General features: G+C 48.3%; 5 protein-coding genes across 5 annotated transcripts; 2 read left to right on the forward strand and 3 right to left on the reverse strand.

Annotated features, from left to right (window-relative positions):
* Positions 1 to 47: 47 nt before the first annotated feature.
* On the forward strand, positions 48 to 2,677 carry LY89DRAFT_641469 (uncharacterized protein; the record flags this gene model as incomplete). Its single annotated transcript, XM_018211714.1, has 2 exons — positions 48 to 2,315; positions 2,385 to 2,677. Exons 1-2 carry the CDS (start codon positions 200 to 202, stop codon positions 2,675 to 2,677), a joined length of 2,409 nt encoding a protein of 802 aa, XP_018074373.1. The 5' UTR covers positions 48 to 199.
* Positions 2,678 to 2,747: 70 nt separating this feature from the next.
* On the reverse strand, positions 2,748 to 4,648 carry LY89DRAFT_682824 (uncharacterized protein). The gene is made up of 3 exons (XM_018214576.1): positions 4,349 to 4,648; positions 3,572 to 4,243; positions 2,748 to 3,415 (listed from the first exon to the last, which is right to left on the reverse strand). Exons 1-3 carry the CDS (start codon positions 4,471 to 4,473, stop codon positions 2,959 to 2,961), a joined length of 1,254 nt encoding a protein of 417 aa, XP_018074374.1. The 5' UTR covers positions 4,474 to 4,648; the 3' UTR covers positions 2,748 to 2,958.
* A 728-nt stretch (positions 4,649 to 5,376) lies between these two features.
* On the reverse strand, positions 5,377 to 6,803 carry LY89DRAFT_641473 (uncharacterized protein). The gene is made up of 3 exons (XM_018211715.1): positions 6,124 to 6,803; positions 5,837 to 6,067; positions 5,377 to 5,786 (listed from the first exon to the last, which is right to left on the reverse strand). The coding sequence occupies exons 1-3, from the start codon at positions 6,793 to 6,795 to the stop codon at positions 5,517 to 5,519; spliced, it is 1,173 nt and encodes a 390-aa protein (XP_018074375.1). The 5' UTR covers positions 6,796 to 6,803; the 3' UTR covers positions 5,377 to 5,516.
* An 860-nt stretch (positions 6,804 to 7,663) lies between these two features.
* On the reverse strand, positions 7,664 to 9,299 carry LY89DRAFT_580496 (kynureninase 1; the record flags this gene model as incomplete). The annotated part of the gene is made up of 3 exons (XM_018209063.1): positions 7,664 to 8,569; positions 8,750 to 9,105; positions 9,146 to 9,299. 3 exons carry the CDS (start codon positions 9,297 to 9,299, stop codon positions 7,664 to 7,666), a joined length of 1,416 nt encoding a protein of 471 aa, XP_018074376.1.
* Positions 9,300 to 11,315: 2,016 nt separating this feature from the next.
* On the forward strand, positions 11,316 to 14,986 carry LY89DRAFT_666851 (NAD-specific glutamate dehydrogenase; the record flags this gene model as incomplete). Its single annotated transcript, XM_018212940.1, has 4 exons — positions 11,316 to 11,664; positions 11,945 to 12,889; positions 12,937 to 14,908; positions 14,956 to 14,986. The coding sequence occupies 4 exons, from the start codon at positions 11,316 to 11,318 to the stop codon at positions 14,984 to 14,986; spliced, it is 3,297 nt and encodes a 1,098-aa protein (XP_018074377.1).
* Between the last annotated feature and the right edge of the window lie 1,587 nt (positions 14,987 to 16,573).

Consider the following 16,573-nt stretch of genomic DNA (forward strand, 5'->3'; position numbering starts at 1 on the left):
CAAAAGTCGTATCCTCGGATGTTCCAAGTTACAACATACATTCGAGGCAGGAGAAGCTATTGCGAGACCCCTTTCTTAACAAGGTAATAGATATGGCATTGACAGATCTTGATCATCTGCACCGTCCTTGATCCAAGCTTCGCCCGACACCGCTCCCTGCCCTCGAATCTCCCAACGGAGGGGCAGAAACACGAGCATCATGGCAGCAAACAAGACTCTCGACCCGACAACATGTACCACAGCTTCCGAAGCATTCAAATACCCTCTTCCACAAGTCAGACAATTCCACCGCACCCTGACATCCGAGCTCGACGAGAAGAATGCACGATTACGGACGTTGGTGGGAGGGAGCTACAGACAGCTTCTGGGGACGGCAGAGACGATTCTACAAATGCGTGGGGACATTGGATATGTGGAGGACAAACTTGGCCGAGTAGGGAAGGGATGTGGAAGAGGAGTGGTTGGTGGGATGGCGGCTGGAATGGCGAAGCTTCAGGAGAGTGGAAGAGGGGGCAAAAGGGTGTCTGATCTAGAATGGTGTGCGCGGATGAAAGTGCTGGATATGTGCGCAGTCACAGTTGGTAGACTCATGAAAAAGGGTGGAAGTGGAACTTCGGACTCAAAGGAAGGGAAAGGGAAGAATTTGGTACTTGCTGCTAAAGTACTTGTGCTCAGTCGATTGTTGGTCAAGAGTGTGGATACAGCTACCCCGCAGAGGAACGACCAGGAGAAGGAAGCAGTCGATGAAATCAAGAAGAAGCTGAAGATTCTGAGACGAAGGTTGGAGAAGGCTGTGGAAAGGACGTTGGAGAAGATTGGAGACAACAGGGATGATCTGATCCAAGCACTCTGTGCATACAGTCTTGCTACGAACTATGGAGCCAAGGATGTCTTACGACACTTTCTAGATGTTCAAGGTCAAGCAATGACTCTTCGTTTTGAGGACGAGGGTGAGAAAAAGGATGAGGCAGCTGGTGTAGTGAGAGCTTTGGAACTATACACCAAAACACTCCTGGATGTTCAAGCATTGGTACCGCGTCGATTATCCGAAGCTCTTGCACACCTGAAGTCGAAACCACTAGTGAAAGACCCCAGTGTCAGGGAATTGGAAGCACTTCGACTCGACGTATGCGAAAAATGGTTTGGAGACGAGATTCTCTTCTTCATGCCGTACATCAGACATGATGATCTCGAGGGTTCAAATGCCGTCCTTATGCTGAGAAAGTGGGCAAAGGAGGCTTCTGAAGTCATGATGCAAGGATTCGCCAAGACTCTCAATCAGATGCCTGAGTTCAAATCAGTGGTAGACTTACGAACCAAGATCCTGGAAATTTGGATCAAAGAAGGTGGCAAAGCGAAAGGGTTCGATCCATCCATACTACTCGACGGCTTCCGGAAAGTAGTCAATGAGAGAATGGTGGAGCTGTTACAATCAAGAGTAAGCAAGTTACGTCTGGTGTCGACCGAGATTGAAGCTACTCTTGGATCGTGGCAGGCAGGTATCGCAGATAAGCAAGAAAGCTTATGGGATGAAACGATGCTTGAAATGGAGATCGCCAATGGAGCAGCTCTCTTCAAACAAGGTGTTGTTGCACGAACATATGGACGCAACGATTCTGTGTCCAGAGTGTTCCGAGGCTATCAGACATGGCGGCATCTTGTTGACGAAATCATAGTTGTTATCGATCAACTCAAAAAGCAGAAATGGGACGATGATCTCGAAGACATTGAAGATGATCTAAGCCTGGAATCAAGAAGTACGCTACTGAGCACAGACGATCCTCAAATGCTCCAAGAGCACCTAGACTCCAGCCTCGAAACGGCATACAAGGATCTGCACGAGAAACTGGGGTCTCTTTTGTCAACATATCAAGATAGCGAACAGAGTGGCCAAATATCCGGTTACTTACTTCGCATAATCAGAGACATCCGTTCAGAAATCCCAAAGAATCCCACACTGCGCCAGTTTGGCCTCTCACTGATACCTACGTTGCACGAGCACCTCGCGTCTACCTCTTCTTCAGACTCGCTCGAGGCATTCCTGAGGACTATCAAGCGAAAGAAGGTCGCAGGGAGAGCATTATGGGAGGGCGAACCAGAATTACCAGTCCAACCATCACCCGGCACATTCAAGTTATTACACAGTCTAGCATCAGCAATGTCGAAATCCGGACGCGATTTGTGGAGTCCGGCCGCTATTGTCACTCTGAAACGACATCTGAGCTCAGAGCTTTCTGATCGATGGAGTCCCGCCCTGAAAGAACAGGAAGAGGCTAAGGAGATCAAAGTCAATGGAACGTCTACCAATGGAGATGGTGCTCGCGAAGAGCATACTGTCGCCGATGAATCCGCTGAAGCTGCCGAACACACTGATACGTCTGAAGACAAGGAAGCCACCAGTGGTGAGAACAGCACCGAAGACCTGACGATTGCCCAAGTGGCCGTCGATCCTCAAGTACAAAATGATCTTGCCATTCAATCTCTATTTGATGTTCAACTTCTTCAAAACGCATTTGAGGTTACGGACACCAAAGAAAGCTCTGAGAATGGTCTTGAGGCTTTAGAGAAGAGTTTAGAGCCTCAAACGGATCTCGATGCTGCTTCGAGTAAAAGGCTCCAGCTGGCTGCTAAGGAGTATTGGAAGAGGACTGGCTTGTTGTTCGGTCTTTTGGGATAGACTTCGAGATATTCTAATAGATGAGGAAGATGATTTTGAAGCAACAAACTTGGTCAAATGTGAAGTGAGTTCTAAGGCGGGAAAATAATCCATTGTCCCTCCTGACATCAGAGAATTTAGCCAGGAAAAGTCCCCAATTCGATTTACACATTCAATCCCATTTTTACTCGCTTTGACAGAATATTTCACACGAAACGCTACAACCAACATTTTCCCACCCAGGACTCCTCAAGATCCACGACTCCAAACATTCCAAGATACCAATTACGTGCCACCCCTCCTCAAGCCCTCTCCTTCCCCTTCCCCTCCTTCCCCCTCGCAGGCCCCAACTCCCCCTCCACAAACTCCCAAAACCGGCCCCTATCCATCACAGCCCCAAAATAAAAACAATCCACCAACCGCCCCAACCCCCTCTTCAACCGATCCAACACTCCTTCCTCCCTCACCAGACTTCTCACGCCATACCGCTCGACGAGCAAAAACCACGCTTGCACAGGCGTTATCTCCCAATCGCCTTTGGGGAGCGATTTACTCATCTCGAAGAGCTGTTTTAGTTCGAGGGACGGGGCCGTCCAGGTCGCGGATTCGGTGGGGGAGAGGCTGTCGGGGGAATAGATGGTAGAAGGAGCGGTGGCGTAGAGGAGGGTGGAGGCCATTAGTTCGTGGCCGCCGGGGGGAGCGGTCGGGTTGAAGACTGGGGGGGCGGGGTGGAAGTGTGTGCGGCAGGGGTGTTCGAGGCTGGGTGGTTTGTTAGTTGGAGAGGGTAGAGAGAGGGAGGAAGGGAATTGGATGAGTAGGTGATCGTTATCAAGCAAAGGCTTGAATGTTTGAGGAGTACTGGGACATTCTGGCGAGGTATATAGGAAGGAGATAAGAGGAGAAAGAGAAACGTACGCCAGTATAAAATTTATAGCAATAGTCGAGACATCCACCCGACTAGGCTTTGATGTAACCTGAGAACTGGAAGCTTGACCCGGGCCTGGTAATTGCGGTAAAGGTTTCAAGTCCAAGTTAAGGTTCGCCAACGCAGCTTGATTAGCATTGACGCCAGCTATAGTCGGCGGTAAAGTATTCGAGACTTGTGGATTGGTGAACGGAGTTGGGAAGTTGTAAATGTCTGTCGAGTTGTAGCTATTCGGCATATTGGCGATATCTGTTTCGGGTACGGAGACTGGGACTTGAGTTTTGGTGCCAGAGGAGCTATGGCTGTGGGTTGGGCTGATTTGGAGGATAGTAGAGTCAATCCATTCGTCGAATGTGGTGTTGATGAGCATGTCGTGAGGTGAGTTACTTGAGGATCCAAAATCACTTTGATGGGGCTCGGCTAGGAAAGAAGTAAAGTCCATAAAATCATCAAAGTCGTCTTGTTGAGGAGGTGGAGGACTTTGAGCTGTCGGAGGACTCGTCGGGATATTGACGTTTGCCTTCTTTAGAACGCTCTTAATACCCTCATTCTCGAACTTGACGAGCACAGACTCGGTTTCCGCTTGGGCAATCATCTCTCTAAGATTGATTACATCTTGTTCCAGGTGTTTCACATAGTTCTCTTTCCGCTGCCGGTGTTCGCTGTAAACGAGTCAATAAGGTCTGCTATCTGATAGGATTCCCGAGTCCCGATTCCCGAAGGATTGAAGGAGGGAGGGAGGGGTCATGAGATGGGGGTGGGCTCACATCTGAGCTTTCCGGACCTGTGCCCGGCGACGTTGCTTCTGCGTTAGATTCGAAGCATCCCCTTTGTCCGTCCCCCCATCCTCCTTCCCATCCCCGGTAGCGGATTTCTTTCCTAAATGGTGCATCTCTGATCAGCGAATGAGAACAAGTCAAGACATGTATCGGGCTACCACAAGACATCGAGCAAACTCTCCGGAACAGCACCATTTTAACCAAAAGTAGCAGAAGGCGTACACCACACAATGAGGAATCAGGCTTTACCTTTCCCGGGCTTCGTATTATTGGGCATAAACTTGACGGGCTTGAAGGATACCTTATCCACCACTGATTTCTGCCAGAAGGCACCAAATCCTGTGCCAGAGCTTTCTTCAGTCATCTTTTTCTCTCTTTGAGGAATTTCTGACTACGCTGGGGGTATTCCAAATTCGATTCCTAAGGTCTCATCTGATCTCGAAATAGGGGCGTCCAGGGGCTCAAACTGACTGCATGTAAGCCCGAATCGATGATGCAGAGGCTGCAGCGTTCTGTCTGGGAGGGCTCTATAAATGGTGCCAAGGCTCTTCGCTATGGCGACAGACCTCCTTCAGTATGGAATCGCTGGAATTGGTAGGAAGGCCGTTCTGGTGGGAGAGTGAGCGTTGTGGAAACATTGCGACGTCGGCGTGTCAATCTTATGGAATCATGTTTGCTCAAACGGGAGTGGCTTACAGGGGTAGCGAGATACGTACAGGATCACGTGGGGTAAGCTTTGTCTTCTAGAAGGATTGATGGAAGCATGTATAAGTGAGGCTGAAGGAGGATAAAGGAGGGAGGGGATGTGGATTTATATTGTTTTATTTGTGTCCTGGGGTGCTTGGCAGAGGCGGGGAGCTTTTAGATCATTTGTACCTGCAGACCTGATTTTTGCCGATGCACGGTGCTGTCTAAGCATTTTTTAGATACCGCGAGACTGGATCCTACGACATAAGTTTAGAATTGCCACGATGCAGTGGAAGAATTGTGCTGTGAGAGAGAGACGAATTCCTATTGCCATTGCGGGCCACCGTTAATGTTTGATAAGTAGCCTTGTAAGCTTGTCTGCTGGGTATTGTACGAAGGTCTAAATACACTCATAATCTCTATGTACAAGACAAGACAAACTATACACACTGACACCATGCAGCCGTTCTTAATTCGCCGCCAAGATCTCCGCAGCCCCTTGAGCGGGTAGATCCTCAATCGCCACCGGACTAGCCTTGAGATGTTCTTCCTCTTTCTTCTTCTTCATCTCATCCTCATGAGACTTATAACTCGCATACCGCAACGAAGTCAGGACCATGAAAGCCATGAACAATATACCCATCACGGATCTTCTCGTCAGGACCCATCTAAGGCCTTCTACCTCAGATTTACTGTCGCTGTTCAACATGACTGTAATTTTATAGTTGAGTTCTTGGATCTGAGGTTTTGTTAATGAAGCTCTCCTTGGAGACGGGAGGAGACACATACCTTGCTTTCCATAGCCCGCTGCTCACTCCTAACAGACATCTTCCTATCATCAAACATCCCCTTCAAATCATCCTTCAGTGTCAACAACTCCTGCGTAAGCTTCTGATTCAAAATATCCACTTCATGTTGCAACAGCGTCCGTTCCCTTCTCATCGTCTCCTCTTGCTTCTTCCTACTATTCTGAATCTCCGTCCGCAGCTCCGAACACGCAGCTCTAAACAGATAAGTTTCCTATTCCACCAAATCAGCCACTCTTCCTCTCTGTATGCGCCAAAGGGACGACTTACGTTCTCAACATCACTCTTACTAACCAACCCCGCCTTCGCAACATCCAAATTCTGCGCCAACAGCCCCCTCACAGCCTTCATAGACGTAACACTCTGCTCCGTCGTAAACCCTCCCGCCTCAACCTGCTGCACCAACGTATACGTATCGAAATGATGCACATAAGGCGGCGTCTGCAGATGCGGGGGCTTCGCAGCATTTTCCTCCTCGACCGACTCCGGCGTCGGCATGTGTAGTATCGTCTCTATCGGTCCCCCCGCCGTCTCTTTCTGTTTTGGAGCTGCGGGCGGCTGCTCTTCTTTCGGCGGCACGTTCTCGTATATGACTTCTTTGCCATCGTCGCCTGGAATGAAGGCCGCGGCTTGCGTTTCGTCGGAGAGGGGAGCTGACGAGGATGGGTTCGTCTCGATTTTCTCGTCTGTTGTTGGGGAAGGTGTGAAGATTTTCATATCTTCTGCACTTTGGCCTTCTGGGACGAAGGGCTCAACTGCTTTTCCATGTCGTTGGACGAATTGAGGGACGTTTCTCTGTTCTGCTGTAGAGAAATTCCTTTTCTTGGAGCGGGTGCCATGTTGTGTTGGGGAGCGTAATCGAGCTTTGGGGGTAGTGGACTCGCAGACCCGAAGCGAGCGGTAGAGGTGAGGGTACAGGAATGTCAGTCGTGGGACGGACATTGTTGGAGGGTTGTGGTTGAGGGGATCAAGAAAAAGATTTGGGTATCGGCGATTTGATACTGGATTCTTGGCAGGCCACGTGCATGAGACCCCTGTTGGTTTCGGGATTGGCTTGGTAGCCTTGTTGACGCGGCTGAGGTTATTGACGGAGCAGGTCAGAGATTTTTTGGGGAAAAAATGTTTTACTGTATTTGCGGTTCTTCAATTTTGATGTTATCTAAGTAATTGGCAATGGATGCTCAAGTTAAACATTTGTTGAAAAGAAACCAATTCAACTAATTGTCGTCGCAAAGTCGTTGTAGCCTCGGCGCAACACTTTGTGCCTCTATCGACATACATAACGCAAAACACGCAAATCTCGGATAATTCTTCGTCGTCACCGAAACGAATATGGTTGCTTAGTGTAGTGGTTTAGTAAGTATCTCTTTAAAGACTTGATTAATGTGCTCCACTAACGAGTATCAGGCACATCGGATTCTGATAACTTGGAAATTTCCGGGGACACGAGTTCGAATCTCGTAGCGACCTTTGAAACACCTATCTTTTAGAGCCTGTCTCTGAAAGTATCTCTTTTTTTAAAAATAAAAATAAAACTCTAGGTTGTTACCTTGTGGAACAATGATGAAGTGAAGTGATTCAGGGGCTCTCGTTTGTTGATATAACCTCTGCGGGACAAATCTGCAGATCGCTAAGGCAATTTATCACAAAGCGGGAACAAACCCGCCCATTCTGCAGCCTCATCTAGATCAAGAAGGAGCCATGAGGAGAATTTTCGTTCTATGTTCTATGCCGTCCGTCTATCTAGATCATCATGCATTTTATCGTAATCATAAGCCTCTCGTTCCCGTCCAGCCGTTATGTGACAAAGTCACCGCGTCTCGGCAACATGCAGTGCCTCGGCAAACGCTTCCACAAAGAGGAAACAATCCTCAAACGAGTTGTACAACGGCGCTGGTGCCACACGGATGACATCCGGTCGACGTTCATCAACCACGACGCCTCGTTCCTCGAGTGCTTTCATGACGGTATCCAGCAGACCGGACTGTAACCTCAAGCTCAATTGGGCCCCACGTTGATCCTGGTCGCTTGGTGTGATGATTTCGAATTGCTTCCCGGAGTAAGCTGCCATGTTCCGGATGAGAGTCTCGAGATAAGCAGTTATCTTGACGGATTTCTCGCGTATGGGCTGCATGCCGCCGGCTTTGGCAAACATTTCCAGCGAGGCGTTCAAGGATGTGATGTCCAAGATCGATGGGTTCGAGAGCTGGAAACCCGATGCGCCGGGGATGGGCACAAATCTGTTGTCCATCGTAAATCGAGACGCTTTAGAGCTACCCCACCATCCGCTTAGTCGGTTTGCAAAAGTCAGATTCCCTGCCTCTGACGATACTTGACTGTTTTTCTCGTGAACGAAAAGTCCTCCTACTGCACCCGGTCCAGCGTTGAGATATTTGTAGCTGCACCAGACGGCTGCATCAACATTCCAATCGTGCAATTTGAGAGGGACGTTTCCAACGGCGTGAGCGAGATCCCAGATCACGAAGATTCCGGCAGCTTGAGCAGCCTTGGTGATCGTAGGGATGTCAAAATATTGACCTGTGTAAAACTGAATACCAGGGAGCAGCAACACAGCAGTTGTTGAAGCATGTTTCTCAATGACTGAGAGGATGTAGGCAGTCGAAAGTGCAGATTGAGGTAGTCCTGGGGGTTCAATGGTGACTAGAGACGTACTGGGCGACAGATCGTGGTGAAGAATCTGGGATTCTGCTGCAAACTGGATGGTAGGACAATTAGATAAATGTTTGATAATACGAACAAAACATGTTGTCATATTCCATCACTTGATGCCATCCACGAGATCATTTTGTAACCATGAGAAAGACGTGGCAGTAAGGCTGGGAATGGCTTCATCGCCAAAGCGGCACCTTTGCCGAAAGGGAAAAGGGGTACCCACGTGATCGGATGGAAAGGCCTGGTTTTCGATGATGATCTTATGGCGGCCATTGATGTCCGGCTTGTAAAATGCACTCATAAGCAGATGCAGGTTGGCCGTCAAGGTTTCCATGACAGCCACCTCGGAAGGTAGGGCGCCAACTATCGGAGCAATGCAATCGGATGCCCTAGCATCGGCATCTAACCATGTTGGTAGAGGAGACTCGGCAAGCGGCTTGAAGTGACCATAAACGCCTTGTGTTGCCCAAGTTGTGAAATATTGCTGCATCCGTATGGAGGTGATTCGCGGTTGCACGCCCAGTGAGTTCCCACAGAGGTAGATTGCGAGATCATCAGATGATGTTGACTCAGAATGTTCTACATGATTCAGCAACGAAACCTCGATTGGACGTGCGACTCGTACCTGCTTCCGGCAACGACTTTACTCTCAGCTGGGCCTTGGATGGTATCACATATTCTTTTCTGATGCCGTGCAGAGGATCCTGGACATCCAGAGCCAGTGCATAATCTCTGCTGTACACGTGCTGGCTTTGGCCGTCAGAAGACGACATTCTTCAAACGTAATACTGCTCAAGAAGGCAGCTGAGCAATTGTTTTGGCCGGTGCCCCAGCGTTCTCTGCAATTATCACTTTGGGTTCAGCGGTGAAGATCACGGATTTTTGAACACGAATTGCACGATGCGTTTCGGGTCGAGCGGAAAGGTGGACTTGAGGTTTGGTGGATTCAGGAGAAATGTCAACGGTCAGTTGATGGAATCCGGGGAACACTGGTGGAAGCACGATGACACGCACTACTGAGGCGGAGGTGGAGAAAGGAAGGCGCGCGTTAAGCGATATGTAATGAGAAATGCAAGTCTGTGTCATGAAAATAGACCAAGATGGTGCAAAGAATGATGTGTTCTTTGCAATGTTACGTCTGGCCAGCGACGATGGAATTTGCAAGAGTCAACGATGGTAAACGGCTTGCTTGGTGACGGTTTCAATTACCCCCGAGAAACACCGAAGAGGCTTAGTCTGCGGGGCAGAGAAGATTTCTTAGTCACGGTGCATGCATCACGGGATTGCCTCGACACCAAGGCGTGTGAAGCGGCAACCAAGAGGCGATATCCCGGGTCCTAGGGCTTGAGGCTTGACCATCCTCGTCTTCGATCAGGCGAAGTTGCACCCGAAATAGCAACAGAGGCGAATCAGAAGCCACGCAAAAAGAACCGTTGGGACAATATTTCGGAGGGGCTGAGATGTGTCTGTGGAACGCGCTCAAACTCAATTTGGGAAGACTAGAAAGGCTGGTATCTCTGCTGATAGGGTAACACAGTACTGACATTGGCTGAGAAAGCCTAATAGATTGTGGAATCTGTTACTTGTCGGAGCGTAAAGCGGTCAAAGAAGAGTACACGTGGCTAGAATCTATCTTGTAGACGAGTGTACGAGTGTGAAGAGAATAGGAGAACGATCAAGTGTTGGATCTATCTCGTATGGATGATGATTTTGACAATTAAGGTAAACTACAATAGGAAGTATATCTCGAAGCTGACACGCGCTAAAGGTAGATCTTGGCATGTGAATCGTGATTTCAGCCACTTGCGAACGACCCCTCAGTTCACTAACTCTCATCGAGTAAGCGCCACCCAGTGCCTTGAATAACCGACCTGGTAATCGCATTGCAAGGCACCAGAGCGCATCCGCCATCATCGTCAGGTACCAAACTTCCTAGCTGCATCATTCCCCCAGAAAAAAAAACTCATCTCGTCTTCACGATTGTTCCATGGCAACTCTATAAGAGGAACGCCCATTGACACATACGAGATTCATTCCAATGCAGTTGAGATACCAACAGGAAGTAAAATAGACTCTTTCGAGACTTCAATTCAACCTATCATTCATCCATTCACCGTCCATCATCCCTTCCTAGTTCTCAGCTCTCCCCTTTCCTTATCTCTGCACGCTCCTGACCTTGTTTTGACCTGCGCCTCCTTCACGTCAGACTGTCAGATTGGAGAGAGCCTCGACACTCGCCAACTGATATTAAAGCTTGATCGTCCTTCAGATTATTTGCTGCAAGTATTCAATCTTTGAGTTACGTCTTACCCAGCAGGGTCCCGCGTAGCACAACGTCCGCCGCAACTTCCTCTCGTTCATACACCTCGCAGTCTCACAGCACGGTTCCACGGTTACCTGCTTACTGAACTGCCGGTACGTCTGCTTTGTCCCTACTTCTGCTTCAACTTTCTTATCGCTCCTATCAAAGTCAACTAAACCAGGGGCTTGGCTGACCGACCAGTGCGCTGGTGTATTCAACCGCATCCGCAACGATACCGCTCGTACGAGTGCGACTCAGTCTCGAACTCGAACTTTCCGTCACCGCTCTCGGATAGCCAAAAGTAAGTCCGCTTTAGCTAATGCATCTTTCCCTCCTTCCTATCCAGATATGGCAGTCATGGCAATGTTGGTCGAGGTCTTAAGACCTCCTGCCCCTCCAAGCATGGAAGCCATGAGGTCCAACTTCAGCTATCCTTCCATTCCTGAGCTACCTCATTTCAAGGCTTTGCGCCTGCCACCCAATCACAATGGCAAAAACACTTACTCTGATCACGACTAACCTTGTGGGCTCACCTAAACAGTTCCCTGAGTACTTCGAACCCTTTCCTGTCTTCGATTTAGAAGCAGACATCGACATCATGGCGAGCTTCGACTCCTCCCCTCCTTCCTCTGCGTCCCCAATCAACAAGACACTTGAGCACGTTGTCAGAACTCCCAACAGATATCCTTCGCCTCAACCTGCACATTTCAGCGTGCCTCTCACAAATGGCAAAGCCACAAACGGCAATGGCGGCAATGGACATCGAATTTTGCGGTCTGCCACTGTCGGATATATTGCTCCAGAATTCAAGGGCAAGCAGGAACAAATGAGCCAAGGTTAGTTGATCTTCACTAGTGGTGGTGTTGAGAATAGTCTTGATTGGCTCTGCAATTGAGGCTATTCAAAGGTCACTGGAACATCAAGGTCCGAGACTCTTCAAACAGAGTGCGCGAATAATCACAGGTGACGAGGACATTTTGGAAGTTTCCAATGCGACCCTACCATAATCTCGCATGCATTCCTAGATGTTCCGAATAAGTCATCTCAGACCGCTCTTCGTTCCAACCAATCATTTCAAGCATTACTTATCTGCACCTGGCTGACTTGATGATATAGTAAAACAAACGATTCTAGAAAAGAATTGGATTCCAGAGACCTTGGTTGATGAGCAAATCGCTTGGTTCTACAATGAACTCGGTATTGACGATGTCTACTTTCAATTGGAGACAGTCGATGCCATCGTCAGTCACATTACTTCGCTCTATGCAGCAAAGATTGCGGCTTTTGCACGTGCAGACAAGACACAAGAGATCCGACTGGACATGGAAGCTGCAGACCATGCTATCTACATCGACACCAGTGAGCCTGGCCTTACTAACATGGGAGGACCTCAATATGAGCGCCGTCTGGAGAGCAAGTACCTAGATGCCTCGACCAACAAGATTTTCCGTGTGGAAACTTTTCGCTCACCAGGAAATTTAGCTGGTACTGGACCATCAAAGACCACCATGCGATGTTATTTCGTCTACCAATGTCAATTTGTGGACCCAAACCCATCACCTAATGAGACTCGGTTAGAGATTATTTCTGATCAACTGTTCCTTGCCAAGGCTACAAGGAACACGAAGCAAATCTACCGAGATATCATTGAGCTTGCAGTATCCAGAACCGGACCTGTTATCGAAGTCTTCGATATCGAGGACTCGAAGGAGGTCAGACTCGTTGTTGCTTTTCGCCGTCGAACTGCAGCTGGCATGTTCAGCGCTCTTTCAGATCTGTACCACTACTATGGTGTTACTAGCTCTAGAAAGTATGTTGAACAATTCAGCAATGGTATCACAGTCATCTGTCTCTACCTCAAGCCTGCGACAAATCTCGATGCCAAGAAATTTCCCCCTCTCAGCGCGTCGATCAATCAGATCACTAAGGAAATCTCTTTACTCTACTGCATTCCCCAAAACAAGTTTCAATCCTTGTTTGCGAGCGGTAGATTGAGCCTGCAAGAGACTGTCTACGGTCACTGTCTATGTGTATTCGTTCAACATTTCCTCAATCGTCTTGGTAGGTTCATCTACAACCGTTTGTCATGATCTACTAACAAGCCTTAGGTTCTGACTACGCTTCATTGGTTTCTGCATTGGATCCCAACAATAGCGCTCATGCCGAAGTTCTCTCAAAGATCAAGAGACGACTGAGAACTGAGACGTTCACCGCTGATTACATTTTTGAGATCATTGCAACCTATCCCGAGCTCATTCGATCACTGTACTCGTCCTTCGCCAGCGTCCACCTTACAGTTGCCCCTGGCTTCCACGAGGAGTTCATCCCACCCACACCGTCCGCTGAGGTCTTATCTGATGCCAAGTTAAAGGAGCTGATCTCCAAGACTGTCAACAATGAGCATGAAGAGATGGTCATGACTGCATTCCGAGTCTTCAACAACTCGCTATTGAAGACAAATTTCTATACACCTACAAAGGTCGCCTTGAGTTTCCGCCTTAACCCTTCTTTCCTACCCGAAATTGAATACCCTCAACCTCTTTACGGAATGTTCTTGGTCATCACTTCCGAGAGTAGAGGTTTCCATCTCCGTTTCCGAGACATCGCCCGAGGAGGTATCCGTATCGTCAAATCTCGCAACCGTGAGGCCTACTCGATCAATGCTCGATCAATGTTTGACGAGAACTATGGATTGGCAAACACTCAGCAACGCAAGAACAAGGATATCCCTGAAGGTGGATCTAAGGGTGTCGTTCTTTTGGACGCAGCACACCAAGACAAGGGAGCTGTCGCTTTCGAGAAGTACATTGACAGCATCATGGATCTTCTACTTCCAGCCGAAACTCCTGGAATCAAGAACCCTATCGTTGATCTGTACGGCAAGGAGGAGATTCTATTCATGGGTCCTGATGAGAATACTGCAGATCTCGTTGATTGGGCTACTGAGCACGCTCGTAAGCGAGGTGCACCATGGTGGAAATCATTCTTCACCGGCAAATCTCCAAAATTGGGAGGTATCCCTCATGATGCCTACGGTATGACCACTCTATCCGTTCGGGAATTCGTCAAGGGCATCTACCGAAAGAAGGAGCTCGACCCCAGCAAGGTCCGAAAGATGCAGACTGGAGGACCTGATGGCGATTTGGGCAGCAACGAGATCCTACTCAGCAATGAGAAATATACCTCAATCGTGGATGGAAGCGGTGTGCTTGTGGATCCTAGCGGAATCGATCATGAGGAGCTGATCCGACTGGCCAAGAAGCGAGTCATGATCTCTCAATTCGACACATCAAAGCTTTCCAAGGCTGGCTTCCGTGTCCTTGTCGATGATAACAACGTCACCCTTCCAAGCGGTGAAGTTGTTGCCAACGGTACCTTGTTCCGAAACACATACCATCTCCGTGAGACTGGCTTGACAGACGTCTTTGTTCCTTGTGGCGGCCGCCCTGAATCAATTGACCTCTCAAGTGTCAGCAAGCTCATCAAGAAGGGCAAGTCCACAATTCCTTACATCGTTGAGGGCGCCAATCTATTCATCACTCAGGACGCCAAGCTTCGTCTTGAGGAGGCTGGTTGTATCCTGTTCAAGGATGCTAGTGCAAATAAGGGTGGTGTCACTTCATCTTCATTGGAGGTTCTTGCCAGTTTAAGCTTTGACGACCAAGGCTTCATTGAGAACATGTGTGTTGGTAGCGATGGTGTTACACCTGAATTTTACCAAGCATATGTCAAGGAGGTCCAAAACACTATCAAGGAGAATGCTCGACTTGAATTCGAAGCTATCTGGCGCGAACACAAGCGCACCAAGATTGCGCGAAGCACTCTGAGTGATACTCTTAGCGTCGCTATTACCAAATTGGATGAGGAGCTGCAAAAGACCGAATTGTGGAAGGATGACAAGCTTCGACGCTCTGTCCTTGCTGATGCACTTCCCAATCTTTTGATTGAGAAGATTGGTTTGGATCTCATCATTGAACGTGTCCCAGATAGCTACCTCCGTTCTATCTTTGGCAGTTACCTTGCTAGTCGTTTCGTCTACGAGTTTGGAAGTGCACCCAGTCAGTTTGCGTTCTTTGACTTGTAAGTCTATTCACCTCCATTTTTACCTCACTACTAACATTCAATAGTATGTCGAAGCGCATGTCACAAGTGCATTAGATCTCTCTCGGGCGGGTAATTTACTTTCCTTTGCTAGGCGGCGTATGCTCTGAGAGAAACGAAAAGGCTGCTGGGTCGGCGTGGTGCATTAATGGCTGATTGGGTGGTTCATTTGCGTTGATTTTTGGGACACAGTAGAGAAAACACATAATTTTTTATTCGTCATCATAGATTAGAGAACGTGTTCCGCATCGGTTGCACCTTGTAAAGTCCTCATCGGTACATTTGAGGCTAGTTTTCTGGGATAGCATAGATTTCAAACAATCAATCAATCATTTGATGTTTTCATCCTATGTCGCCGTTTGTTCGGAGGCACATAACCCGACCCGGTACGCGCACGCAATGTAATCCAAAATCGTAATCGCGATAAAAACCCGTCTTTGTTTCAGCATCTGCGAGATAATGTACGTTGCTTTTTGGAGATGCATGCCTGCATGCATGCGAGATCGGTGGTCAGATTAAGGCAGGGAGGCACTTCGCGTTTGGGGGAAGGCTGAATGAGCTGAGTCAATTGAGCGGTGAGGGAAGAGTGGTAGGTATTCAGCCTGGTTGCCGAATTTTCGGGAGGGCTCGGGAGGGGAGAGAAAGGGTAGGGAGGGTGAGATGGATGTGATAAGGAAGAGGGAAGGGGCGGTGATGGATGTCCGACGGTGGTGAAGGAGGGAGGCTGGGGAGGTTGGTTGAGGGTTTGTGGGGAGCTGGTTGTTTGGGTATTGTGGATGCTTTTTTGAGGTACTTTGAGGAATGCTATGAAGGTAGTTGGAGTGACAATGGGATGCTTTTATAGGTTCGGTTTATCATTGTTGGTGTGGTCTGTGAGCTGTCTCGATTGTTGGGAAGTCTTGGTAGGTATATGTGGTATGTTTTAAGGGTCATTTAGCTCCTGGAATTGGCTTGCTCTTTAATGCTGATCTTAGTGATGGCCTTAGCATGGTAGTGGGTTGAGCTCTCATAGGGCTCGAGGATCAAATACAAGGCTGTGTTTTTGAAACTGAGCACGAGAGAGTCGAACATTGGAGGGCATCTAATAATTTTCTTTTTCAAATAGGACTATTTGGCTCAAGCTCGTATTCTAAAGTACACTATGAAAATTAAGAGTGCACACTTTGAAGGATGCGCGCTCTTAGGTTAAGCCATCCAAGCCTTGGCGCGCATTTTTAAAGGTACAGGTTTTGTTTCGAAGGCTTGAATGCATTTCGCAAGCCAATAGTGCGACGAAAAAGCTCGTTGATCGAAAAGCTGCAGACTCACTCCACTTCGCAGTCTCTAAAGAGAGGAGTCCCATGTAGAAGCTCAGACAGACTAATTCAAGAGTTTGTAAACAAACTTTGACAAGGAGAATAAAGGGTTAATTAAATAGTCTCCAGGTAAGAAAGTGCCTAGAACTCTTCATCTACTTTTAGAATGCCAACATCGGTTTTGATTCAAAGCTTCAGACCCTGGCGTAGTTGTGCATGGGGATCGAAATCAGATAGAGTTTGAAGTCGCTACTCAAGAAGCTTCAGCCTTATGCTAAAATCCCTCTTGAAGCTAAGCTCTTTCATAAAGTTGATTCTTCGGTAAGGACGCTAACTGCGTTGCTCCGTA

Source organism: Mollisia scopiformis (assembly GCF_001500285.1).
Source record: "Mollisia scopiformis unplaced genomic scaffold LY89scaffold_7, whole genome shotgun sequence".
Taxonomy (NCBI): domain Eukaryota; kingdom Fungi; phylum Ascomycota; class Leotiomycetes; order Helotiales; family Mollisiaceae; genus Mollisia; species Mollisia scopiformis.